Here is a 26,504-nt window from a genome sequence, read left to right as displayed (position 1 = left end):
CTGGAAATCGATCCCGCATGGTCACCCTAGAGGGCGCACTGTCTACATTTTCTGCAAGTAACGAGACGGCGCTGTCTCCCAGGCTCCATAAAAGGGGAGGAGGCGGATCAGTTTCCTTCTCTCATTGAGAAAGAGGATTGGAAGGCCGGGCGTATAAAGCCGCGCAGAGAGCGTGAAACAAAGCAGTCGGATCGGAATTGGACTTGGGAAACGCCGTTTGGAGTCAGGCATAAAACTTGTTGGAGGAGAGTAACGAGCCTGCTCCTCTAGCTCTCCTCGTCCGCGCGGCGCCTCAGGGGTTCCTACCACCCTTGCGGTTTATTTTTATATCTGCTTTTTGTAGAGAAAGAAACATATATATATATATTTTTTTCCTCTTAAGTGAAAATTCCTGTTTCAAGAGAAAATAAGACAAGATCAATGAAGGAGAGAAGAGCCAGCCAGAAATTATCCAGTAAATCTATCATGGATCCTAATCAGAACGTGAAATGCAAGATAGTAGTGGTGGGAGACAGTCAGTGTGGGAAAACCGCGCTACTCCACGTCTTCGCCAAAGACTGCTTCCCCGAAGTGAGTGTGGCCGGCTGGGGCTGCGGGCGGGCTGCGGGGAAGGGATCCCCATCTCGAGGTGGGTTTCCCTGGCTTTCACCCTTCACCCGTTTCTCTCTCTCTCTTTTTTTTTCAGCCGTCTTTCTCACCGCTTATTACTTTCGCCCCGGTTAATTGCCGGGAAAGGAAAAGTGGGGTGGAAGCGTGGAGGGGTTGGGATACGCTTACACATTCTCCTGTTAGCTTCTGAAACTTGTTCGGTCATGCGTGCAGAATCTGGGGTTGGGAGATTCGGATCCTCCACTCTTGGAGAATCCGGGTGGGGCGAGAGGGAAGTTAGGGCTTTCGGAAAGGATCTGCGTGTTTAGTATGAGATGTGGTGCGTGTGGATTTGGGGGGGTCTTCGTTTTTTAATGGGAGAGTAAAGAGACTATTTTCAAAGGGTGTACTGCAGCTGTCGTGCATTTTAAGATAACCTCTTTGCCCTCTTTACTTCTGTCCATTTTATCCAGAATTACGTCCCTACAGTGTTTGAGAATTACACGGCCAGTTTTGAAATCGACACACAAAGAATAGAGTTGAGCCTATGGGACACTTCGGGTAAGAGAATCATCTGACCGCGTGGCGCTCGGGCGGGTTTCCAGGCGTTCAGGGGGGTGCGCAAAGGTCTCGGGGCCCCGCGTTTCTGGCACGCTCTCGGCACCCGCCAGCGCCCGTTCTGCGTTCCTCCGTTAACTTTGTTTCTTATGAGGGATTCCCTGATGGATGAAAAATTTGCCCCTTCTGAATGGGGGTGGGGGGAAGATATTGGGTCGGGCAATAGCTGTGGGAAGAAAAGGAAGCTCCGTGCCCAAAGGGTCACCCCGGGATGTAAAATGCTTGTAGCCGGGTGTCCGGGGAGCGGTTGGCTCGCGGAGCTGTGCCCGAGTCCTCTCGGGGTGGCCAGGGTAGCCAAATGTTAGGGGGGATGTGTGCGCCTTGTCGGTATCAACTGGCTCTAGGATGCGAGCGCCCCTCCAGGATCTAACCTGCTGCTTGGCTGGTAGGCTGGGAGCACCGAAAGGGTGGTGGGAGGTGGGAGAAACCCCCCGAAGCCACGCACTTACGTGCGGATTCCGCGCTTGCGGAGAGAGTAGGGGGCGCGCAAGCATCCGCGGCGCTCGTGACGCCTCCTGCCAGGAATGCGCTGGCGGCGCGGGCAGCACCCGGCGGGGGTCCCCGGGCCTCCTCTCCTAGCTGCCCGCCGCCCGCGCCGCCTCAGTGTCGACCTGCAGATCTGAGCTCCCCTGCCCCCGTGGTCACTTGGTGTCCTCCGGCCCACGCCGTTCCCTCCTAACCCATTGCATCACCCCTCTCCAGTGTGCGAGGCCGCGGGCTGCCCTATTCGCCTTTGACCTTCCCATCCAGTTGAATTATTGGCACGGTGGATTATTTTCTAGTGTCTGGGGTTCAAGGCCGGGTTATCGCCTTCCCACGCACACACGCACCAACCTGGCACGCAGCTGTAGGGAGGGCTGGTTACATCGCGAAGGGGAAGGCTTACCCGCGCGGATATTAGGGGTTCGGTCTGGGTCAGGCGCGGTGGGGGCGGTAACATCACCTAGACTCTCCGGCTGGAACCCGGGGACCCGCCGACCCTGCTGCGGTGCCTGGCGGCGTAGGAGTGCCTTTTCCAGTAAGGGTGTAGCCTCTGGAGGAGGAGGAGGAGACAGCGGGAAGGCCCGGGGAAGGCCCCTGAGCTTAGGTCTAGGAGTTTAGCAGGGAGCTGGGCTGCTGCGGGTGAACCGAGCCAAATCCTGGGGGAAACTGGCGAGGAGGCGCGCGCAAGTGCCAGCACGCAGGCTTTACTGTCGGGCGGGGAAGGCCGGCGAGGTGGACCTGCGCTCAGCTGGGAGGGGCCTCGCGTAGAAGCTTGTGGGCTGTGCGAGCTTCCCACCGCCCCCGGCTGTAACCTCTGGAGCCCCGGAGGGACTGAGGCGATTAGAGAGCACAAGGAAGACGCCAGACTGACAGGGTCGCCAGAGGCAGTCCCTGCACAAAGGCAAGTGAGAAGTCTCGCGCGAGCGACTCTCACGGTTGTTGCCAGGTGCTCCGAGGGCTGCAGTAAGATGCGCGATTTTGTTTCTCCCTGGAGAGTCGGGCTCTTCCTGGAACCTCGCCAAGGGTAGCAGAACCAAAACCTCGATTTTATGCTGAGGATTGCACACACTCTCAAAACTATAGGGAAGGTGGTGATAGACGGAATGCTTGTTTCAGTCATTTCCATCGTCAGATTTGTACACAGCCTAGTTCTTAGTGGGCTCCAATTACCAGATATATCATGGTATTTTTTATGCATCGTGGGCGGGACAGTTGGTATGGTACCAATAATTAACACCAACAGTCACCCCCCTCTCCCAGTCTGTTTGGACCTAATGCAGGATAAGAGTGATTTAGACATGGGGGTCTGTGAGTCTGATTCGGTCTTTGATACAAGAGCTATGTTTAGATTTTAAGCTACTGCTTACACGGATATCTAGGTTCGGATTCTCTCCCTCGCTGAGTCTCGTTTCATCATCTGAAAAAAGGATACAGAAGCAAATAATGTGCAGGATCATTCCTATCTGTAGACTTCTTGGCTTTGGGTCACCAGACAGGCAAATCTTTTTGTTTCACTGATGTTGGTTGGCTTCAGCTCTTAGTCCCCGTGGATCTGGCATCCCACGCCCTAGTTTTCACCACCCATGAAGCCAGCCAGATTCTGAACAGAGCCACTGCTTCCTGGTGGATTTAGGAAGGAGACCCATTTGGGCAGGGAGGGGGCATGGGTAACCTTAAAGGAATGTTGGGTTATTTACCCCTTCCTTGTCTCAAGCTTTCAGTCACAGGACCACCAAAGGAGATTTTAAATTGGGCGCCCAAAGGGCTAAATTGACTTTTTTTTTAAGAGAAAAAAGACACATGCTTTACAAAGGCTAGGAAATAAACAATGTAGGCAGTTTATAGTTGGAGGCTATGCTTCACATGTGCAGATAAATACCACTTCAGATAGTTTCAAATATTTAATCCAAACTCTACTGCTTGTTGTCTCTGCACACATAGCCTCATACCTTGCACACAATAGTCACCCAATAAAATCTGTTGAATGAACAAATGAATAATCATATGCATCATTTCCAAGGAGATGAGATTCCCTGACATTTATCATCACTGAATTACCTGTGCACAAAGAATGGCAACTTTATAAACATTGCCTTTCATCAGATTAAAGATAATTACCTGAAATGAAGTCTGTTGTGAAATAATCACTGTATTTTTATTTAATGAAACAAAACATACGTGTATTTAACTAAAATGTGAAGGTCTGAAAAACCTGTGATTAAAAAAATATCACACTGCAAATTTATCCAGTAATGAAATCGTAGGGCAAGTTTAGATTAAGATTTATATATAGTGGAAAAAAGGCATAAGGGAATTATTTAGAATCCCATTATGTTGTTTGTGAGGTGAAGTGTGAGTTAATTAAACACAGTCATGAAGCACTATTTGGATTCTAAGAATAGACTGCTTCCACCAAAAATGGTTTATCATTCATGAGTGAAATAAATGTAACAAGAGCCATTTCATCAGCAACTAATCACTAACAGTTTTTCATTTCATCTCAAGCTTTTCATGGCACATTTCTGAACAGGGTGATTTTTTTTTTTTTTGGACAAACATTTGACATTTTCTTTGCCTACTAAGACATTTGTTTAGTTCAGGTTGTGAAAATAACTGTATATGTCTGATGCCTCTTGCTACATTTATTTTTTCCAACTGCTATCAATTTAACTCTGGAGAAAAGTTTTCCCCTTCTAGAACTTTATGAAAGAAGCAAAAGGAGGCATGTAACTTCTCTTACATAGGGAGAGTGATGACATGAACTGTGTTCCTTCAATGACATTCACATCCTACTTAGCCTCCAACCAGATATTAAGAGACTCTCTCCCCTTTCTTTCTGCACCTACTGTGTGCAGGCCCTCTCTGAGGCCTTAGAGATTATAGTTTTAATTCAAATATTGTCATACCTGCTGAGGGTCATACACCCAGGAGAAGGAGTTTGTCCCCACTTAGTTTGGCCCGTATGCAACCTGTGATGAGCCGATTTTGTCAGATTCTTGAACCCAAATGCCCTTTTCATCTGGTTGCTGTGGATTTCCCTTGTCAGGCATCCCTAATGTTGATAGATCCCCTGATCCTCCTCAGGTAGAAAATGCTTCTAGCTGCCCCCGCCAGCGCACACACCAATTAAAGCAACCACAGGTGGCAATTTGCCAGTTGGTGTCTTATGGCTGCTTAAAGTTATTTCAGTCCCTCTAAAAGGAAACATAATTTGAAAAGATACATGCACTCCAGTGTTCATGGCAGCACTGTTTACAGTAGCCAGGACATGGAATCAACCTGAATGTCCATTGACAGAGCAGTAGATAAAGGAGATGTGGTACAATATACAATGGAATTTTACTAAACAATGAAAAAGAACAAAATGCCATTTGCAGCAACACAGATAGACCTAAGAGACTGTCATACTGACTGAATGAAGTAAGTCAGACAGAGAAAGACAAATATCATATGACATTACTTATATATGGAATCTAAAAAAATGATACAAATGAATTTATTTATAAAATGGAAATAGAGTCACAGATGTAGAACAACTTACAGTTACTGGGGGGTATGGAGGGTGGGCAGGATAAATGGGGAGATTGGGATTGACCTATAATGCTACTATAAATAAAATAGATAATCAACAGGGACCTATCTACAGCACAAGGAACTCTACTCAATACTCTGTAATGGCCTATATGGGAAAGGAATCTAAAAAAGAGTGGATATTCCTATGAAGTGAAGTGTTAGCACTCAGTTGTGTCCGACTCTTTGCAACTCCATGGACTATAGCCAACCAGGCTCCTCTGTTCATGGAATTCTCCAGGCAAGAATGCTGGAGTGGGTTGTCATTCCCTTCTCCAGGGGATTTTCCTGACCCAGGGATTGAGCCTCAGTCTCCTGCATTGCAGACAGATTCTTTACCATCTGAGCCACCAGACAAGCCCTGGATATATGTGTAACTGATTCACTTTGCTGTACACTTGAAACTAACACATTATCATCACTATACTCCACACACTATTATCACTATTAACACTATTATCAGTCACGCTATACTCCAAAAAAAAAAAAAAATGTAAAAAGAAAAACCCAGGAAGCAAAGCCTTCTTATAAATAAAACAGCACTGTGAATTCATCCTGTTAAAGGGGGGATTTTAAAGGTAGTCTTCAGACATAGGTCTATGATTTCTTTATTTTAATGAAAAATATTCACTTTTTATTGATGATAAGCATTTTGATTAAAAGTTGCAGAAATGCTCCTATTGGTTTTTAAATTCACTCAGTGGGTTTCTGTAAAACAGTGGGTAATGTCTTGTGCTTCAGATTCTTGGCCACATTTGCCAAGCATAGAAGCAATCTGTAGCATGAAGCCAGTGCCTACTAATAATAGAAATCCACCATTTAAGGATCACCATATCTTTTCCTAAGTGATTTGATTGCAGTGTAATTTCAGGACATGTGATGTAGGGAGTAATAATCATTCATTTTAGCTTTTAACCAAGGCAAGGTAATGCACATTTTATCTAAGGCATATTATTAGTTTTTAAAATACTCAGTTTAGCTGCTAATATTCCCCCATGATAACTCCTATATACTTTTTTTGAATCCTGTCCTGATACAAGGTTCTTTTAGGCCATGAGTGCTAACATTAACACTTCCTGTACTAGTTTTTAGCAGTATTAACAGGAAAGGTAATATTCTTTAACTTTTATACTTAAAGGAAAAGGTAAGAGAGCAAAGTCTTGATTACTCGTGACCTGACTTTGAGGACAAATTCCTCGACATCCATAAATCTATATTGTTATGTTCGTAGATTATGCATCAAGTTTGAAGAATGGTCTCAGTGATAAGCACTTTTGAAATATTTCTTAACTGGGATGGGAATGTCAGCAGTGTAATCAGTATATAATTAATCCAGAAAAGCAGCATCCAAAGGGTCACTGGTCCCTTTTTTGTCAGTTAATAGGCAAATTAACACATCAGTACTTATAGAAATAATTGAAACCGGTAAACATTTTTTAGAGCTTTTTATGTGCCTGAACTCTGCTAAATGCTGTGGGAGCTGGAAGAGGGAGGTGCAACACCTGGCTAGCACAGTGCCTGCCCTCAGAGCACTCACAGTCTAGTACTTGTTCTTAAGAGGGTGAGCCGGGAGGTTCTAAAGCTGGACTCACTTAACAAGAAGATCCAAAGAAGAGCCGAAGACTGCAGTGTCAGCCCAAGGCCTCTGACTTGTGACTCACTGTAGCCCACCACAGTTTCTTCTTTATCTCTAACAAGTTGACTCAGTTCTTAAATCTGTAATATCCCTGCCTCTTGAAAACGTGCTTATTATGTTAAATGGCTAGCAAGGAAACCAAGATTCTGAAAGTTGAAGAATTTTAACTTCAGTTAACCTTCTTAGAGAAAGGAAGAAAGGAAGAGTTTACACAGAAGCCAAAGAAGCGTGGGTGCTTGTTTTGTGAGTCAAAGAGGAAAACTGCACAAAACTAGTTAGATCGTAAGATAGTAATGAGCTCCAGGAGCTTAGAATTTCAAAGTCAGCTTTGATTCTTAACTTGAATTTTTTCCTGAAACTCTGTAAGAGATGTGGGTTAAGACAAAACAGGTCTGAGTTAGAATGGTGATATCTGATAAAAAATACCTAAAACTATATTTGGAGAACTGTCTACTATGGAATGGTTTCTATCTTTCAAAGTTTATATCTGTCTAAAACTGTTTTCTTGCTAAGTTGCACATTTTTGGTGAGGCATCCAGATTGGTCATTCTGATGCCACCTGTAAATAACCAGATGTTTCCTCATTAATCCAGTTCTTTTGCATGTAGCTATAACACCAGGGGACCCATAGTTCCTCCAGTTAGCTCATGGTGCCTGGTGGGCTGTGCCAAATGAATTGCTTGTGTCGCCACCCTTTTCTGATGCCCTTTAAATGTCAGCCACTATATGCTGGCAGCCTTACTCAGAGACCCTCTTGACAATACAGGAATTTCAGTGGCACGAAGGTAAGCTGCCTCAGAAGTCCAACCAGGAGTTGTACACGTTGGCTTTGAAAGATAAGCCTGATGACATAGTGTGTGGCATAGCAGCTTCACTCATGGGTTGTTGCTGAATAATAAATAATATTTTTAGATGTATGCCTATCTGCTCTTCTTTCTAAAGCTCTGTGACTTGCTATAGTTCCACTTTAAGTGAAATATTTCATTTCTTATATTTTTAAAGTATCTCAGTAAGATTGGGATTTTAACCTTAAACCTTTATTTAAAGCTCAAAAAAATAGTCTTATTTCTACCTCTTTGACTTTCCATGTAACTACGTATCTACATTGTTCCCCAAAACTGAAAATAGTGATGAATTTTTATATAAGTAAAATATATATAAATGTATATATATAAATAAATTAAAATTTATTCTAATTTTATAGCAATAGAGAAATGCCCCCCAAATTTCCATAAAATCTGTTTATAATTTCTGTTGATCTTAACCTATAGAAGAAACAAAATATCCTTCCTGGGAATACTTGTTGCATGTTTGAGGGCATGATGCTTGTAGTACAAACTGCTTAGAATAAAAGAGTTCAACAGTCTTACTTACAACGGAGCCAGACCAAAGGTTCTGCTTGGACTTGATTCACATTCCTGAGATAATTGCTGATTGGAGCTTTTACTCTTAAGTGGAGATGGCATCAGGAATAGAATCTTATAAAACTGGGCAGTTCATCCGCATGGTAACTGCTGTTGGGTACAAATATTCTCTTAGTCACAAAAAAATACCAAAAGCGAATGTGTTTCCTCTGCCCAAAATATGCAGTATTCCTGATTTTATTGTTCTAGGTAGGAATTTCTTATGGCGGAAAGTGAAGTTTTTCAGTTTTAGGTTCGAGTATTAACAAAGAAAGTTGCATTAATGAAATATTCAACTAGATGAGTTTTGAGTTCTCAAGCTCCTATAAAAGCTTCCCAGTCTTTGAACTGGTTTTGCAAAAGGTTCCACAAAGCCTCCCTTTTGGGCATTAATCTTCAAACATATACATTTAATTATGTACATATATGGTGTGTTCTATCTTTGTGAAGAGATGACTTAAGCAGACAGGTATGTATCTGCAAAAGTAGTTTCTGGGTGAGGCACTTTGTGACTATTCTTGGGCTGGAAAGACTGCTCTCGCCCAGAATTAATGATCTTGAAGACAAGGATGGGTAGACCTGAAGATTCAGAAGCCTTTTAGAACTTTGCTGATGTTTGCCAAACTGCCGAAACTCAGAGAACCTCACAGGGCTCTATTGCAGTCTTCGCCCTGCAAAGCTTGGTCCTTGCGAGGTTTGGGGACACATTTTGTGTATGTAGTGTCCTTGTTTCTTTACGGTGTGGAATTTTCTGAAAGTTTCCCTTTGATGATCTGACGCTTAAAGAGAAAGGACCTTGGAGTAGTGCTAGGTACTTAAAGTTACACAAAGTATAAGAGGAATGCTGCATCAGAACTAACATGTGCATGAAACCTACTTCACTGGTGAGAAAGTTTTATTCAATAAGCAAAGCTCAGTACCTAGACTAACTGAAATGGTAAAGAAGAAAATGAAAGTGTTAGTCACACAAAAATGAAAGTGTTAGTCGCTCAGTCAGTCCTTTCTAACTCTGTGACCCCATGGGCTGTAACCCACCAGGTTACTCTGTCCATGAAATCCTCCAGGCAAGAATACTGGAGTGAGTTGCCATTCCCTCCTCCAGGGGATCTTCCCGACCCAGGGATTGAACCCTGGTCTCCTGCACTGCAGGCAGATTCTTTACCATCTAAGCCACCAGGGAAGCCCTGAAGTTCAGTACTTTTCTACATAATACAAAATCATTCAGTGTTCTTTCTTGCCCTGTGTTTAGTTCTATAGTTACCTTGGAAGTTTTTCACGTGCTTCTTTATTTAAAATAAAGAATCTGTAGAACTTAATCTTTTCCTGTTTGGCTTAACAGAATGCTTTAAGACATTTCTGATGGGATGGAGGAGGAGGGGCTGCTACTTTTCCTGTCTCATCGGCTTACTTTCTGCTTCTTTCTCTGGGGTAACTTCTGCCTCCCTGTGTTGCTTCTCACTTCACAGGGGCATTCCTGGAATTCCTCTTCATTTCTTCTTTTTTTTGGCTGGTGAGTTATCCCACTCATGCCTGTGATGACACTGTGCACTCTTAAGCTTGGCTTTTCCTCCTTGCTTTGTGCAGTAGTTTGGCTTTATAGGCAAGAATTCCAGGTGCTTAGACACAGAGCAAGAACATGCAAGTTGAACTGGATATTTTCTTTTCCCCTGAAGGTTCTGCTTAGCTGCTGAATTGTTAGATTCTTCCTGGCAGGACAGTTTTTTTTTTTTTTTAATCTGTATCAGTTTTCCTTTTTACTCTGAAAAAAAGCAGACCATGGATTTTTCCATTCAAAAAAAGTTTTAACCTTGCCTTATCAAACCTTATAATAAATAAGTGATCTTGTTATTTTTAATGACAAATTATTCTTGTGGTTAGGCAAATTATGCTTATAACTAATAAATGTGGAGATCAGTTTTATTACTACCTTTGGACACTCTTGGTTGATCTGAAAGCACTGTTCATTAGCAAAAGTAATAGGACAGATCAAAGTGTCATTCCTAATTAGATCTTGTTAAACCTCTTAAAAATGACTTCAGAACCTCAACAAGCAAGGTGGTTTATTTCTCATGAACCTTAACCTGTATATTTTTTACACGTTGTGTTTTCATTCAAAATATAAAACCCAATAAAAACAAAAGTAGAATCAAACTTCCATAAGAATGTGGTTTAAGTTGCAGACTTCATTTATTTTAAAGTCAGGCCAATGTCTACATTTTTTAGATATTTGGGCACAATCACTAAGCACAGGGGGCTTCTTCCCAGGTGGCTCAGTGATAAAGAATTCGCCTGCCAAAGCAGGAGACATGGGTTCCATCCCCAAGTCGAGAAGATCCCCTGGAGGAGGAAATGGCAACCCACTCCAGTATTCTTGCCTGGGAAATCCCATGGACAGAGGAGCCTGGCGGGCTACAGTTCATGGGGTCCCAAGAGTTGGACACATCTGAGCGACTAAACAACACCACCACGAAGCCCTGGAGGCTGCTTCCTTGATTCTAGGAAGCCCGTGTCTCCAGCAGTGAAGGAGGCCTGAAGACAAAGCCACATCCCCTTTGTGGCCTTGGAGAGGGAGGGAAACCCAGTACACAGAAAGGAGGGCAGGGTGGTCTCTGCAGACATGTGCTAGCTTAGAAATTAAAACCGTTCCTCTGGATTTTCTTTGCAGTTTGAATTTTAATTACTCTGTTTAAGTACCTTTGTAATTCTCCAACTGTCTTTCCTTAATTTGTGTTTGGAAAAGATGATTTTCACTGTTTTGTAACACAGTCTTAGATCAGAGATTAGGAGTGTTTACTTGCTTTCATCTTAGTCAAAGTTTCTGTCCTCCAAAGTTCAGGTGAACTGGAGACTCAGGTGAGCTGGAGACGGGAAAGTAACCACAAAGTTTTCTTCCCAGTGGGAGTGATTTCCAAGAAAGGAGATTTCTGAAGGCTGATTAGGCTTCTAACAGTCTGAATTGTTGCAACGCTGGGAATTTCTGGATTTGGGGTCAAGTCATCTCCTGCTAACTTTGGTAGAGCAGAGGAAATCCTCGTGTATGTGGCTGGTATTTGAATTCCCACTCTAAGATCTGGAATTTTCTGATTCTGTGTTTGGAAAAAGAGATCCCCTGATGTTTATGGCAGAAACTGTGCCCAGGTTAGACTTCGGACTCGGAAACAGAAGCTGCGATTGAGAAAGTCTGAACTTCACAGAACAAATATGGAAATCCCAATGTGTCTGTGTAGAGTGATAAGCCATCTCGTTTCTGAGTCCTTTCAAAAATGTTGAAGTTGATGGAGTCTTTGTGAATTTTTCTCTTAACCTCAGATATTTTTTTCCTTGAGTGACTGAAAAGGCAGCAGCTGCAGTGTGTCATTTTCAGAAACAGCCTTATTCTAATAAGTCTTACTGTTTAAAATGGCGTGATTGCTTATTTTTTTAGCTGTAAAGCCTTTAAACTTTGGCAAAATACCTTTCTTTTGTCAGTCTCTGCTTCATCAGGGTCCTGATTCCAGATGTGGGCAAGGAACTGCTGCAACTCAGGACTGATTCTGGCTTTGATTGGTCTGTATTTATTCACACTTTCCTTCCTTATGCCTAGAACATTTCCCTTCTTCCTGGCTTGGTAGACACACCCGGCTTGAAATTGTCACTGCTGGTGAAAAGGCCACAGCATTCCTGGGGTTAACCAGTGGGTACTGGGCACCCACCATATCCTGTGAAAAGAGAATGGTGCACCCTAACCACACATAGTAACTTCGACATCTCAAGAGCAGCCTCCTGAAGATTTTTGTTTTGATAGAAATTTAAAAGATTATTTGAAACGCCTCTTTAGTCTTTCTCTTTCCCTGTCTTTGACTTTTGAAGTTTTGATTTATCAGGGGACAACATGTCATGTTTTTCTGCTGGAAATGGAAGGTGATGTCAAAATGAAATTGGGTTTCAAAAAGACTGGTAGCTTAGAGGTTTTTTCCTCTATGCTGGAGTCAATTTTATATATATATATATATAGTGATATATATATATATATATAAAATGATTTTCCTGTTGTGCTTGTGCAATGTCAGTATACTGAAAATGATTTTTCAAACCAAAATAAATAGCATGACAAACTGTTATTTAATTTTATAATTTGCCTCATGCTATCGCGCATCGTTTGGGGTTCTTAAAAGAACAGAATAAATGTCCTATATAATTAGAAGAGGGTTCTGTGGTTAAATTAATTGGCTGGTAACTTGAAGCTTTAGGATTTAAATTAGGCTAGATTTAACTCAGTCTCATATCCTAGGTGTTACTCCCAGAGATGGAACTGTGTAAAAAAGCGACAGAATTCAGTATGGCAGTTATTACATTCATTCTCTGTAACAGGAAGAGTCTATATAGGGTTTGGGGATAAGTTTTAAGTAAGCATGCTCAAAGGTCATGGCTCATTGTAACCTGGAGACAGAGTGGTGCGAGATGAGGTTCACGATGGTTCTCTATGCATAGCTGAACCTACCCTTTTCTTCTCTCCCTCAGCCTCCATTGTACTTACAGAATGATCTTGAATTTGGGGCTCCTTCCCAAGAAGTAGTTTCAGTTATGGTGCTTCCTACTTGCACTCAGCTTGCAGTAGCCCAGCCATGTGCGTGTGTGCTCAGTCCCTAAGTCGTGTCCGACTCTTTGTGACCCCATGGACTGTAGTCCACCAGGCTCCACTATGCATGGGATTTTTCCAGGCAAGAATACAAGAGTAGATTGTCTTTTCCTACTCTGGGGGATCTGCCAACCTCCTGCACTGGCAGGCAGATCCTTTACCACTGAGCCACCTGGGAAGCCCTTAGCCCAGCCATATCCATAGTTAAGACTTTTTAATCTCTTACTAAGTGCGGGCACTGCCCAGGTTCACTTAATCCAAGGTAGGTACTGTCGTCGTCTTCATTTCATGAGTGAAGAATTGAAGAAGCAGTGACCTGAAGCTACCTGCCCCTCCCCTGCAGGGGTAGAGGTGGATTTGCACTTCAGGACATTGGGTCCCAGATGCTCTGCCCTTGACCCAGCTGCCTTTCGGGCTCTACTCTTTGCACTAAAGATCCTGGCTCCTCCCCTTGAATTTAAGTCAAACAGTGAGGCTTCCTTGCCTTGTTATAGAAAGAAATATAGTACTGTTATAGATGGTAAAGAATCCACCTGCAATGCAGGAGACCTGGGTTCAACCCCTGGGTCAGGAATATCTCCTGGAGGAGGGAACGGCAGCCCACTCCAGTATTCTTGCCTGGGGAAATCGCATGGACAGAGGAGCCTGGCGGGCTACAGTCCATGGGGTGGTAAGGAGTCGGACGCGAGTGAGTGACAGCACGTATGACTGTTACACAAAAACTCGAATGAAGTTTTTGGCCAGCCCAACACTACTGGACTTTTGTTTGCTTTCTTTTCCAAGAATTAGAGGTGATGGGAGCCATGTGACCCTCCAAAGATTTAGCTCAAAAGGGCAAAGTTCATGCATGACTGGCAAAGGGGATTTTCATCTGACAACTTGTATATCTTGTTTCTTCTCAGGTTCTCCTTACTATGACAATGTCCGGCCCCTCTCTTACCCAGACTCGGATGCTGTGCTGATTTGCTTTGACATCAGTAGGCCAGAGACTCTAGACAGTGTCCTAAAAAAGGTAAGTTCTAGGGAGTGATGACACAGATCGATACTGGCTACATTATAAATTAGAAACATTTGGTTGACTGGGAGCTCACACACTCCAGTTAATACCCTGCTGTATGTTCTGCAATTAAAACACTGAAAAGGACACTCTCACATTATAAAAGGGTTTCCACTCATATGTGACCTAAGTTTTGATGATGAACCTGCTTAACATTTGATCTCATTTTAAGAAACAAAATACCTTTTTAAGAACCTCTGTGTTATACTTTGGGTGGCAGTGGTGCGACTCACAATAACAATACTCTGTTACTGTTCAGTGTGTCTTCCTTCTTTTCTTCCTTCTTTCATTAATGTGTAGACTGTGCTTACTTTTCAGGTTTATATATATGACCTCGATTCAGGGCTTGAAATGAATGCAGTCATAGCTGTTTAGTTTAAAAAACCCTGTATTTCAGTAATGATGTTATTTATTAGAAACAGAAATATAATGCATAGGGGAGAAATAGGGCTACGTTTCCAGGCAATAGACCAGGTGACTTGTGATCGGGGTGTTGTCGTACGCTAGTAAACACAGTGGTTGTATTCAGGTTGTAAGTGATATCACATGGCTAGTGTCCGGAGACAAAGGTAAGGGAGGTTTGTCCATGGCGAGGGGACCCTAGGAAGCTCTTGTCCATGGCGAGGGGACCCTAGGAAGCTCTTGTCCATGGCGAGGGGACCCTAGGAAGCTCTTGTCCATGGCGAGGGGGCCCTAGGAAGCTCTTGTCCATGGTGAGGGGGCCCTAGGAAGCTCTGTGTGGAACCCGGGGAAGGTCAGGAAGAAGGGACCGTGTTGCAGGTGGTCTCTGGTCCTGGCCAGGCCAGGAGAGGGAGGAGAAACCTAGGACTGAGCCCCAGGATAGCTAGAGAAGGCACATGCCTGTCCAAGCGCCAGTGCGGGGCAGCCTCTAGTTGACTCTTCAATCCTGGTCTGAATGCCATGACATTTCAGAGTCAAGCCTTTCTAAAGCCCCCTTCTCCTCCATGCACTCAGGCTTCATCAGAGGATGTGCTTGAGAGCACGGCAGTGTCCTTGTATTTTGTCTGTTTTTATTAGTTTGTTTTTCCCTCTTATGTTTGACTACTGGCCTTGTGTGTCATGATGAAATTAGGATCTAAGGTGAATCAACCCCTCCCCCCAGCCCCATCTCTTTACTAAACATGACAAACACAGTTCAAGGAAATACTAATTTCTTAAAAGATGAAAGCCTCTTTTTAGCTTTTTAACTCGTTTCAGTGTTGAGTAATGTTTGTGTCTTAACACAAGCGATGGGACTGTCAGATTCCAGCAGGAATACACCTTTCCTGCCTTCGAAGCTTGTGAACAATTGCTAGATGTGAGGCAGAGTCATCACACAGCAAAGAACGACAGAGCAGCTTGTCTCGTGCTTGTCTGTGGATCAAAGAGACTGCTTATTTACTGGAGTTCTTATGTGATGCAGTATTGGGCTATGCATAATTTATGGTGAAAAACCCTGCTTCTGTTTTATTTTGCTTTTGTCTGCTAAGACCAAATGAGGAGTGACTTGGCCTTAGAGATATTAATGAATGTATTTTACGTTTGTGTGAGGTTTAAGGCTCATGATAACCCCTGCTATGGGTTGTCTAGATTAATTGAATCCTTTAAGTCCTTGAATATCAAAGAGGTTAGAGTGACTTAGAGCTAGAGAGATCTTATTCTTTTTTTTTTTTTTTCTGATTCACCTTCTAGTTCTTACTCCAGGGCTATCTAACACATGGTAGATGCCTCTAAATAATACTGGGGGGAAAGGGAGGAAGGAGAGGAAAAGGGAGAAAGGAGGGAGGAAGTAAAGTGAAATAAAAGTCACTCAGTCGTGTCCAACTCTTTGCGACCCCATGGATTGTAGCCCACCAGGCTCCTCCTCAATCCATGGGATTATCCAGGCAAGAATAGAAGGGGTTACCATTCCCTGGACTTTGGTGAAAAGTAGGTATTACTCCCTTCGCTACCCTGGTGTATTTTGGACTAGAGTTTATTGCCCACACTTCTGTATTCAGAAGTGTCCTCTAGAGATCTTTTAAATTACTCATGCAGGATGTCCCTTTTATGTAGTATTATAGACATGACTTCATCATCCTCCTCTCTTGTGAATTCCTTTCTGGAAGACACAGCTACATTGTAATCATCTCTGTAACCACCACAGAATTTAGAGCACTGAACGCATATTTGTGAAGGTGGGAAGGGAGAGTCAGACAGAGATTCCTGACCTCAGCACCTCTGATCACTCCTCTTCAATGCCAGAGCTGTCCTATGAACTGTCTGAACTCCTGACTCCCATCCTGGTGGTCATCTCCAGCTTGAAGAAATGAAACCACAAAAACTCATCCATTTGTTCTTCTAAAAGGACAACTGGAATTCCCTGCCAGCCATTTCTGGAAGTTCTTAGAGTTCTTGTTGGGCCATGAAACAACTGGCTGGGGTAGACTAAATTAATAACTTACGTAGCATAAAACTAACTCGAGGGCATGCGAGCTATAGGACCAGATGCCTCTCTGATAACCCAGGATATGGGCCTTTGCAAATGTCATGGTCTTTGTTGATTCAACCACTCCAATGGAAGCTCCTTGAAGGCAGGAGATCCCACTGTGTTAACTCTAATCTCCAGTCTCTGAAATCTCAGTAGAGATTTCAATGCAGGGTGACTGCTCTGTCTTTCTAGGTGGGGTCAGTGAATGCGTATCTCTGCTTGTGTTGACTTTTCCCATGCTGGGAAGTACCAGCTAAACATATCCAAGGACATAGTGACTTGTTAGAATATATAATTTTTCTTAAGTCACGTTTATCTTTCAGAGATGCCTCAATAATTAAGAAATTGCCTTAGCTACTTTCTGATAACACCCAACATGTCTCTTACAGTAGTAATGAGTCACAGAGAAAGAGAACAGATAATAACGTGCTTAGTTACTTAGTCCATGAGATTTTCCAACAAGAATTCTAGAGTGGGTGGCCGTGCCCTCCTTCAGGGGATGTTCCTGACCCAAGGATTGAACCCACATCTCCTGTATTTCAGGCAGATTCTTTACCTGCCAAGCCACTGGGGAAGCTCATAGATAGTAGTATGGTTCCCTAATGGATCCATGGGCTTCCCAGGTAGCACTAGTGGTGAAGAACCCGCCTGCCAATAATGGAGACCTAAGAGACTTGGGTTCAATCCCTGGGTTGGAAAAAATCTCCTGGAAAAGAGCATGGCAACCCACTCCAGTATTCTTGCCTGGAGAATCTCCTGGTTCCTCTGTCACCAGGACAGAGGAACCTGGTGGCCTATAGACCAAAGGGACTCAAAGAGTCAGACACGACTAAAGCGACTTAGCACACACACAATGGGTCCATACTTAAAAGCTGCTGCTGCTGCTGCTGCTAAGTCGCTTCAGTCATGTTCGACTCTGTGTGACCCCATGGACTGCAGCCCACCAGGCTCCTCCATCCATGGGATTTTCCAGGCAAGAGTACTGGAGTGGGGTGCCATTGCCTTCTCCCATACTTAAAAGCAGTAATGTTTAATATCTACTCGGCAAATAAATGCAAGTTTGCTCCTTCGTCTGAAGTGACACTCTCTTTTAAACCTCCCTTCTGTCCTATTTCCAGTGTCTGCCAGTAGAGAAATTGTTTTCCATTGTATGGATGCCAGCACTCTGTTAATTCTTCATCTTCTTTTCCCCCATAGTGGAAAGGTGAAATCCAGGAGTTCTGTCCCAACACCAAAATGCTCTTGGTTGGCTGCAAATCTGATCTTCGGACCGATGTCAGTACATTAGTAGAGCTCTCAAATCACAGGCAGACCCCGGTGTCCTATGACCAGGTATGTATATAGTCAGTGCGCACATGTGGATTATAAAGAGTGACAGAAATGAAACGTCACTTGTAATAAATAAACTAAAAAGTAGCTACTTTTCTACAGGGTCAACCAAGGGTCACCACCAAGTGCAAGTCCCTCTCCTGAGATGGAGAATGAGCTCCCTGTGTCCAGACTGTGCCCATCTGTAAACAGAGGTGGAAGGGGCTGGTGTGTCTGTGCCTCTGGCTTCACAGCAAACATCCAGGCCCCTTCCTGGCAGTCCATTGCTCAGATTAATGTAAAAACTGCCCAGTGAGCATCAGAGTGATCCGGGACAAGGTTGGGCCAAAATTATGGTGATATTTTGATTGTGAGTTTCTCAAAAAGCTTTCCAGCATTGAGCAATTGACTGTGTAAGGATTCATATGTGTACATGTATACATAAGGCAAATTTGAGAGAAAACCCTTTAAAATGTTCTGTCATTCAGCAGAAGAATCATGTGATACTTGATTACTTGAGGGCAGAAACAGTGGCTCATATTCAACCCTTTGTATTTCTCTGCAACTCTCACTGGCTTTAAAGTTAAATAGATTTAAGAGAGAATGTGGTCAAAATCAGTAATACTCTTAAAGAGAGTTAATCTTATTTTACATTCAGCAACATAATAAAATACTACAAAAGGCCATTGTCAGTAAAATAGAGCAGCCCCCAAAAAAACGTCTTTTAGAGTTTCATCATTCCTGCAGGCATTTCTCCCAAGTATTTAGGAAGAAGGAGGATTAGTTTTAAAGTTCATTCTCTTAAAACTTCCAAACAAATTCTAAAGACAGTTCCTGTTGAAATAGCTAGATTTCTATTTATTCATTGTTTGACCAATCATACTGTGGTCTTCTTTGTCTTTCATTCTAGTTAACACAATTCTGGCTATTTAAATAAGTTATTTTGATGTAGACATGCTCTTCTTGGGTTCCCTTGTTGTCTGGTCCACATTTAAAAATTACATATTTTATGTCTCCTAAATTATAGATGTGTAACAGTATTATTCCTTTCCTCAATTTGTTTTGGCCCTTAATCATTTAAGTTTCAAAACTGATTCTAAATTCTCTTATGGCTGCTTTTTGTACAGCCTATTAGCCTTGAGTGCCATTTGCTCAGTTGCTCAGTCATGTCTGACTCTTTGTGACCCTATGGACTGTACACCAAGCTCAGAAATTTTGCCAGAAATTTTCCTGGCAAGAATACTGGAGTGGGTTGTTGTTTCCTACTCCATGAGTGCCATTTACACTCAAGAAAAGAAAAGTTGAGTTCCCCATGAGGTGGTGAAATAGGATGGAAGAGCCAGATGACTACCAGAGCTGTATGAAAAATGCAGCATTTACATCCATGATCTTTAGCTTTTTCACTCTTTGCCAGCAGGAAGATTCTCTGGGTAATTCTATACTCTGCTGTAACTTGGAAGACCGAAGTGTCTAGTTACCCTAGGTTACAGTTGGTAGTGAAGATAAATCACCTCCTAAAACTTCTACTTCCTGGCAACACCCCATACTGACTACCTGATGATTGGGCTGTTTATTGATAACCCAGTGTCATTAGGCCAACCTTTAGCACCTCTGGGAAGTCAAGCAGTGCCTACTGAGTGATGACAATTGAACATCTTAAGACTGGTCCTTGACTGCAAATATTTATGCAATAATAAAGAAGGCAGTTAAAATGTTAAAAATTTAATTACGTATTAGAAACATTTTGTGATGCATTATAATTTTGAGGTATTGGAACATACTTTCTAACTTTCCCCAGAGACTTATTGCTGATCACAATCCCTTTTGTTTCACAGGGAGCAAATATGGCCAAACAGATTGGAGCAGCTACTTACATTGAATGCTCAGCTTTACAGTCAGAAAATAGCGTCAGAGACATTTTTCACGTGGCCACTTTGGCATGTGTAAACAAGACAAATAAAAACGTTAAGCGGAACAAATCGCAGAGGGCGACAAAGCGGATTTCACATATGCCCAGCAGACCAGAACTCTCGGCAGTGGCTACAGACTTACGAAAGGACAAAGCCAAGAGTTGTACTGTGATGTGAATCTTCGGTTATTTTTTTATGAGGACAAGGAAATTAAGTGTAAAACCACCACCAACAAAACAGAAAGGTGAAGTTTGAACAAAGTGCACAGCCAAAGTCACGTGTTCTGGAGGCTTAGGAGGCATTTGGAAGGAACCTGTCCTTAGATTTGGCATGTAGAACAAGTGGTGGGAAGTGAGTTCATTGAAGAGTTTTGAAATGTGACTTGAAAAATATGCCAAAAAAGAGAGATTCAGATGGGCTAGAGGTTGAAGAAGAGAAATGCGAGTACCTCCAAGAAGAAAAATCACACTCTGAATGGTGCTTGCGTGTTTGTTTTCTTTGTTAGAATCTATTCACGGATCTCTACTTTGATTTAATTTTTAAGTGTTTTAATCTCCTTTACAAAAAAGTATATATTAATATACCATCCTCATTGGGGAACTGGCACTGTGACCTTAGCGTTTAGTTTTCTAGAGGATGTGATCTAATTTTCTCCTAGCTCATCATTAAAATGGAAATTGTATCAGGACCCACGGGATATCCAGAGGAAAAGTTGGTGAGGCTTTGAAATCTTGCTGTCCTGAAGATAGTTGAGCGAGATGGTTCTCAAGGAAGGCTTTTGCAGTGTTGCAAAGTGCGCAGACCAGCACTACAAAGATTGAATAGGTCAACTAGAAGAAAAGTGTCCATTTTTATTCAGTCTGATGGTTCTGTTCATCCTTGTGATTGTCATTAAAAAGTGGTAAATTGCTCAATGTGATATTTTTGTGTGCTGTTTAGAAAAGAGGGTGTGTGATTTTTTTTTTTTTTTTTTTTGCCATCGTTGATAAAAATGCAAAGTCAAATAAAAGGTGTCTTGGTATGACGTCATAGAATGATCCAAGGGGGAAAAAATGTAGGTACTATTGATATTTTCACCTGACGAGATAACGAATGAAGGATAGTAGCAGAAAGCACAGTTTGTGAGTTAAGTTGTGTGGATAAGAAACCAAAAGTACTAAGCAAAAGGCCTATTTTGGGATGAAGTTCCAAAAGTTGGCAACATTTGATAATCGGTTGGCTTATTTCAACATCTTTCAATGAACATGATAAGAGTGGCCCTCTGTTCCATGCTTTTGAGAATCCTTAGAGGAAAATTATATGATGTCAGTCCTACACTATTCTAGAGAGTGATTGCTAAACCTCAATCAGATTCTGCCAAGGCCGTGTTCCATACTTGATCACTACTGTTACATAAAATAATCAGCCTTTAAAATAGTTTACAGATATTTTTTGACCAGTTGCTTTTAGAGCTTCTTTCAGAGAAGAAACCAGATCCGACCTTTTTATTGTTGGCGCTTGTTGAAAACGAGCTTTCTTTCCAATGATAAAGCTTCATTTTTGAAGTGTTGAAGCTGTGCTCCCATTCAGTTGTGGCAGGAGAGGAGATTAAGGTAATTACAACACTCAGTCTGTGTCTTACAAGCACTTTGTTTTGTCTCTGCAAGAAAATACCATTCCAGTCATTTTCCCCAAGAAATACAGACGTTTTACCAACATGATATGCTCTGATTAATGCAGCATTATGCTTTGGGCAGTATTACAAAATAGCTGGCAAGTGCTTTCTGTATTTAAATATTGTAAAAAGAAAATAAGTTATAACTGTTATAAAGCAGAACTTTCGTTGCAGTTTTTTAAATGTTGAAGTCACTTTGTATGTTTGTTTGGTCAATGTTTCTGCAGTATTTATTAAAACATACTTTTTTTTGTTTCTTCAAATAAAAAAGTAACCATGTCTTTGTCAAAATGTGAGCTGCCTTTCATTACCTACTTCCTGATTTAGCTGTTTATTTTTCTTTAATAGAGTTGATTACAGAATCTGGCCTCACATTTCCTGGATGGGTAGGCCTTGGAATTCTTGGCAGAAGTTGGAATTTCTTGGGGGAAGATACATCTGTGTATATAAAAGTTTTTCATGATGATTTCAAGTCTCAAGAAGGAAGTGGAGTGTAATTAAAATAAGTAATTTGATCATAAACAGAAAGAGCCACCATAGTGCCTAGGATTAATTCATAGAAAATGTGGGGATTTCCTTCAACCCTTCAGTAATAACAGTATGATACAGTCTCAGGTCCCAAGTTAATTCTGATAATAGGGCTAGTTTGTTTCTGTGGCCTCTGTAGCCCCAAGCCTCAATTCCTAATCCAGCATCCACCTTGCAAGGTGTGCTCTTGTTCACAGAGGCCTGTTGTGCAGATGACCCCAGATTCAGCTATTGCAACAATTAAAGAAAACAGCAAAAAAAAAAAAAAAAGGCCTTATTTATGGTAGCAGCATCTCTAAGTAACACAGAACAGCACAATTCAGGCTTCTTCAGTGACCTGAAAGTTGTAACCTCAGCATGAAAAAGCTTAGGATCAAGAGAAACATGGTGGCCCATGAACCCAGTCTTTTAGCTGAGACTCTTACATGCAAGTTTCACAAAAATGTCCAGAGATACTCCATGTGGGTACCTCACAGCTATTTAGGAAAATTCAGCTATTTCTACACAGTTAAGTCACTTCATATAAAAACTACATCCTTGTGGCTTTTTAAAAAAGTGGAATATAATTTATTTATAATGTATTAAGTTTCTGCTGTACAATGAATCAGCTGTGTATATACATATATCCCCTGCTTCTTGGGCCTTTCTCCCCCCATCTGTCCCCCGCTCCCCACCCCTGCCAGGTCAGCATAGAGCACCGAGCTGAGGTCCCTGTGTTAGACAGCATTTTCCACTAGCTAGCTATTTTACACGTGATAGTGTATATATGTCAATCCTAATCTCCCAATTTGTGCCACTCTCCCCTTCCTCCCCTGTGTCCACATGTCCCTTCTCTACATCTGTCTCTATTCCTGCCCTGCAAACAGGTTCATCTGTACCATTCTTCTAGATTCTACATATATATGCATTAATATTAAAATATTTGTTTTTCTCTTCCTGACTTCACTCTGTATGACAGACTCTAGGTCCATCCACATCTCTATGAAAGGCTTTAGAAATCTGAGATGTAGTGACTTGCTTGAGAATAATTCTCAGAAACCAAGGATCTAACAAGCACGACTGAACAAATGAAAAAACATTGACAGTATGGGATAGTCTCATAAAATTTTTTTAAAAGCCCAGAATTACCAAAAATATCTGTAACTCATTCTTGTCGGCATGTAGTAAAGGGAATAAAAAGACTTTCCTAATCCATGGTGTTGAGTAACTTCTTAGGCATAACATCTAAATTGGGCTTGCAAGAAACTCGTTTCTCAACAATGACCGACACAGGAGAAAAAACCCAACAGTTGAGTTTCTGCTGACCTTGGCAGTATTTTATGGGCTGTACAGTAATGTTTCCCTCTGGTGAATTGTTCTTTTCCAGTGGCTTTAATTTGTTCAACAGAAAAGAAAAAAGTTGGTCTTCAGCCCTAGGCATGTATGCTTTCCTTTCCTCCTCTGAATTTTTGCTTCAGCAAACATTTATTCTAAGCATTCTGTGAACATTCCTTTCTATTGATTAATGATCATGATTAATGCCTCTTTAAATGCTAAAAGGTGATTTTCAAACTCTGAGTAAGACTTTGTGTCTCACTTCTATTAATCTTTCCCAGCAATAGGAACAGTTGCTTAGAAGATTCTCACCTTGTAAGGAATGTGCCTTAAATGCAGATTTAGAAATAACCCAGGGAATTATTTTTTATTGGAATAAAAAAAGAATCAACTCATCCTTAAGACTCCTGAAACTCTTAACGTTCCATGTCCTTTTTGATGGGCTATTTTGACATTAGCATTCTGTTCTAAATCTAGCTTTTATTTTTGTCCTTCCATCAAGCACATATTTACTGACTGCCTACTATGTGCCTGCCACTTTACTAGGCTTGACACATAATTATTCCCAAAACAAAATCTCTGTCCCAGGGAATTTATAATTGATTTGAGAGAGACAGTCATGAACAAACCACAATGCACCATGTCCAGGTGTGACCTCTGTGGACATTAACTGAGTCTTAGATACTGGCTGATGGAAAACATTCCTATATGTAGACAGGTACCAATGCGATACGCTGAAGAATTGATGCCTTCAAATTGCAGTGCTGCAGAAGACTCTTGAGAGTCCCTTGGAGACTCCCAAGGAGATCAAACCAGTCAATCATAAAGGAAATCAACCCTGAATATTCTTTGGAAGGACTGATGCTGAAGCTCCAACACTTTAGCCACCTGATGCGAAGAACTGACTCTTTGGAAAAGACCCTGATGCTGGAAAAGACTGAAGACAAAAGGAGAAGGGGCAGCGGAGGGTGAGATGGTTAGGTAGCATCACCGACTCAATGGACATGAGGTTAAGCAAACTCCGGGAGATAGTGAAGGAGAGGGAAGCCTGGCATGCTTCAGTCTGTGGGGCTGCAAAGAGTCAGACACAACTTAGTGACTGAACAAAAACCACCACCAATGCAATAGTGACATGTTACACCATACTTAGAATGCTATGGTATGATGGTGCAAAAGAAGTTTGCAAATGCATCCTAATGGGTGATATCCATAAATGGTGACTATGGAAGAGCAGTGTGAGTGTAAATGATGGTTGCCCGTCATCACCATCCTATTTGTATAAGGACTTTAGATTTCTGTGCTAGATTAGAAGCACAATAGGAGACTACAATACTACATAATCCATGGTTAGTTGAATCCAAGAATATGGAACCATGGATACAGAGGAAACATGGATGTCCAGAGCTATGTTGGCTCTGAGTTGCATTTGAATTTTCAACTAATAAGGATGGGAGCTCCAAGGTCTACATTGTTCAAAGGTCAACTGTATTATAATATTAATACAATATATAATACTATGATTATTATTTTAAAATCCTCCAGTTTTCCAGTCTTCCACATGAATGGTGTAGATGTGGAAGATGTGGCAAATTGCTGGTGAGAGGAGGCTTCTTCATTCCTTAGGTTCCCAGAGGGGCAGCTTATTAAAAATTTTAGGTTCCCTTCAGCTCTGGGCACAAAGTTATTCCCTCTTTCATTACTGCTTGTTCTTGTTCTTAGCTATGTAATATCCCTTTCTGCTTTTGCTGCACATAATACCCATGAATATGACTTCCTACAGAACTTTAGCATAATAAAAAATAAGTAGACGTAAGCAAACATAAGGTAAAGTGGTGGACTGAATAATGGCTCCCCAACCAAGTCTCCCTCCTAAGCTCTAGTGACTGTGAGTGTTACCTTATTTGGACTTCGGGTGCTTACTTACCAGAATTTGGGCTTCCCAGGTGGCTCGGGAGTAAAGAATCCACCTGCAGGAGGCACAGGAGAGATGGGTTTAGATTGCTGGGTCGAGAAGATCCCCTGAACCAGGAAATGGCAACCCACTCCAATAATCTTGCCCAGAAAATCCCACGAACAGAGAAGCCTGGTGGGCTACAGTCCACAGTGCCAAGGAGTCGTACACGACTGAGCATACAGCACGCATGCACTCATGCACACAAAGGGACTTTGCATTTGTGATCAGTTAAAGATCTTGAGATGGGGAGATTATTCTAGATTATCCAGTTATGCCCCCATGTAATCATACTTGTAAGAAGGACACAGGAGGAATCAGAGTCAGACAGTAGCAACATGGCAAGACACTCAGCAGAGGGACAGAGAGGTCTGAAGATTCTGAGCTGATAGCCTTAAAGACAGAGGAAGGGGGCATTAGCCAAAGGCCTCTGGAAGCTGGAAAGACCAAGGAAAGGGATTCTTCCCTGGAGTCTCCAGAAGGAATGACATCCTGAGGACCTGTTGCAGATGGCTCACCATAAGAACTATAAGAAAATAAGTCTATGTTGTTTTAAGCCACTAAGTCTGCGGTAATTTGTTATAGAAGTGATCAGAAACTGATACAGGCATGTTAACTAAACCGTCTTCTTCCTTTACCCCTCACATTTGCCTCCCTAATTTTTAAATTTATTTTTCTCAGTAGTTGCAGCACTCTAGCTCTCTATTAATAGTTGTGACATGGACTTAGTAGCTCTGCAGCATATGGAAGCTTAGTTCCCCAACCAGGGATCAAACTCAAGTCCCATGCATTGGAAGGTGAATATTTAACCAGTGGACCACCCAGGAAGTCCCACAATTGACTCCTTTAAATAATGAGGCCATGGCCTTTGCTCATTGAGTTGCTACTACAGACCCAAATTACTCCTTTTAGAAATTGCCTACCCGCCATTCCTAATGAGTGTTAAAAATCTGCCCTTTCTTCACTTGGTATCTCCCAATGTTCCTGGACCAGTGTCTCATCCCACTGGCTTCTTACATGGACAGTCTTAGCAAATGGTCCCTCTGCTATCCTTGGAGCTCCTTTTGGGTAGATGATATTTATAGCCTGATCCTGGAAGACATGGAGATGTCTTGTGAGGTGAAATAGTCAATGTCTGGGATAAAATAAACCTACAAAAATTTTCAATCACAATTTTCCCAAAAAATGTTTTTGTGGAAAATTGGAGAAGTCAAAGGCCAAGCTTCAGATTCAAACAATGAAGATGAAGTTTAGCCTGAACACATGTAGATAGCTAAAGTGTCAAGAGGCAGTGAATGATTAGGGGCAGAGGAGCAATTGGGGCTGGTTGGGAAGCACTGTGGCTTGAGGAGTTTTAGAAGTTTCTTAATATATATATATATATATTTTTTTGGTA

The 26,504-nt window shown here is 42.1% G+C and overlaps 1 protein-coding gene across 1 annotated transcript; it reads left to right on the top strand.

Annotated features, from left to right (window-relative positions):
* The first annotated feature begins 140 nt into the window (after window positions 1–140).
* On the top strand, window positions 141–21,606 carry RND3 (Rho family GTPase 3). Its single transcript, XM_010839964.1, has 5 exons — window positions 141–570; window positions 1,062–1,149; window positions 13,819–13,928; window positions 17,641–17,775; window positions 19,587–21,606. The coding sequence occupies exons 1-5, from the start codon at window positions 421–423 to the stop codon at window positions 19,836–19,838; spliced, it is 735 nt and encodes a 244-aa protein (XP_010838266.1). The 5' UTR covers window positions 141–420; the 3' UTR covers window positions 19,839–21,606.
* Window positions 21,607–26,504: the final 4,898 nt, after the last annotated feature.

Source organism: Bison bison, unplaced genomic scaffold (genome assembly GCF_000754665.1).
Source record: "Bison bison bison isolate TAMUID 2011002044 unplaced genomic scaffold, Bison_UMD1.0 scf7180017864139, whole genome shotgun sequence".
Classification (NCBI taxonomy): Eukaryota; Metazoa; Chordata; class Mammalia; order Artiodactyla; family Bovidae; genus Bison; species Bison bison.
This window is presented reverse-complemented; position numbering and strand designations above follow the sequence as displayed.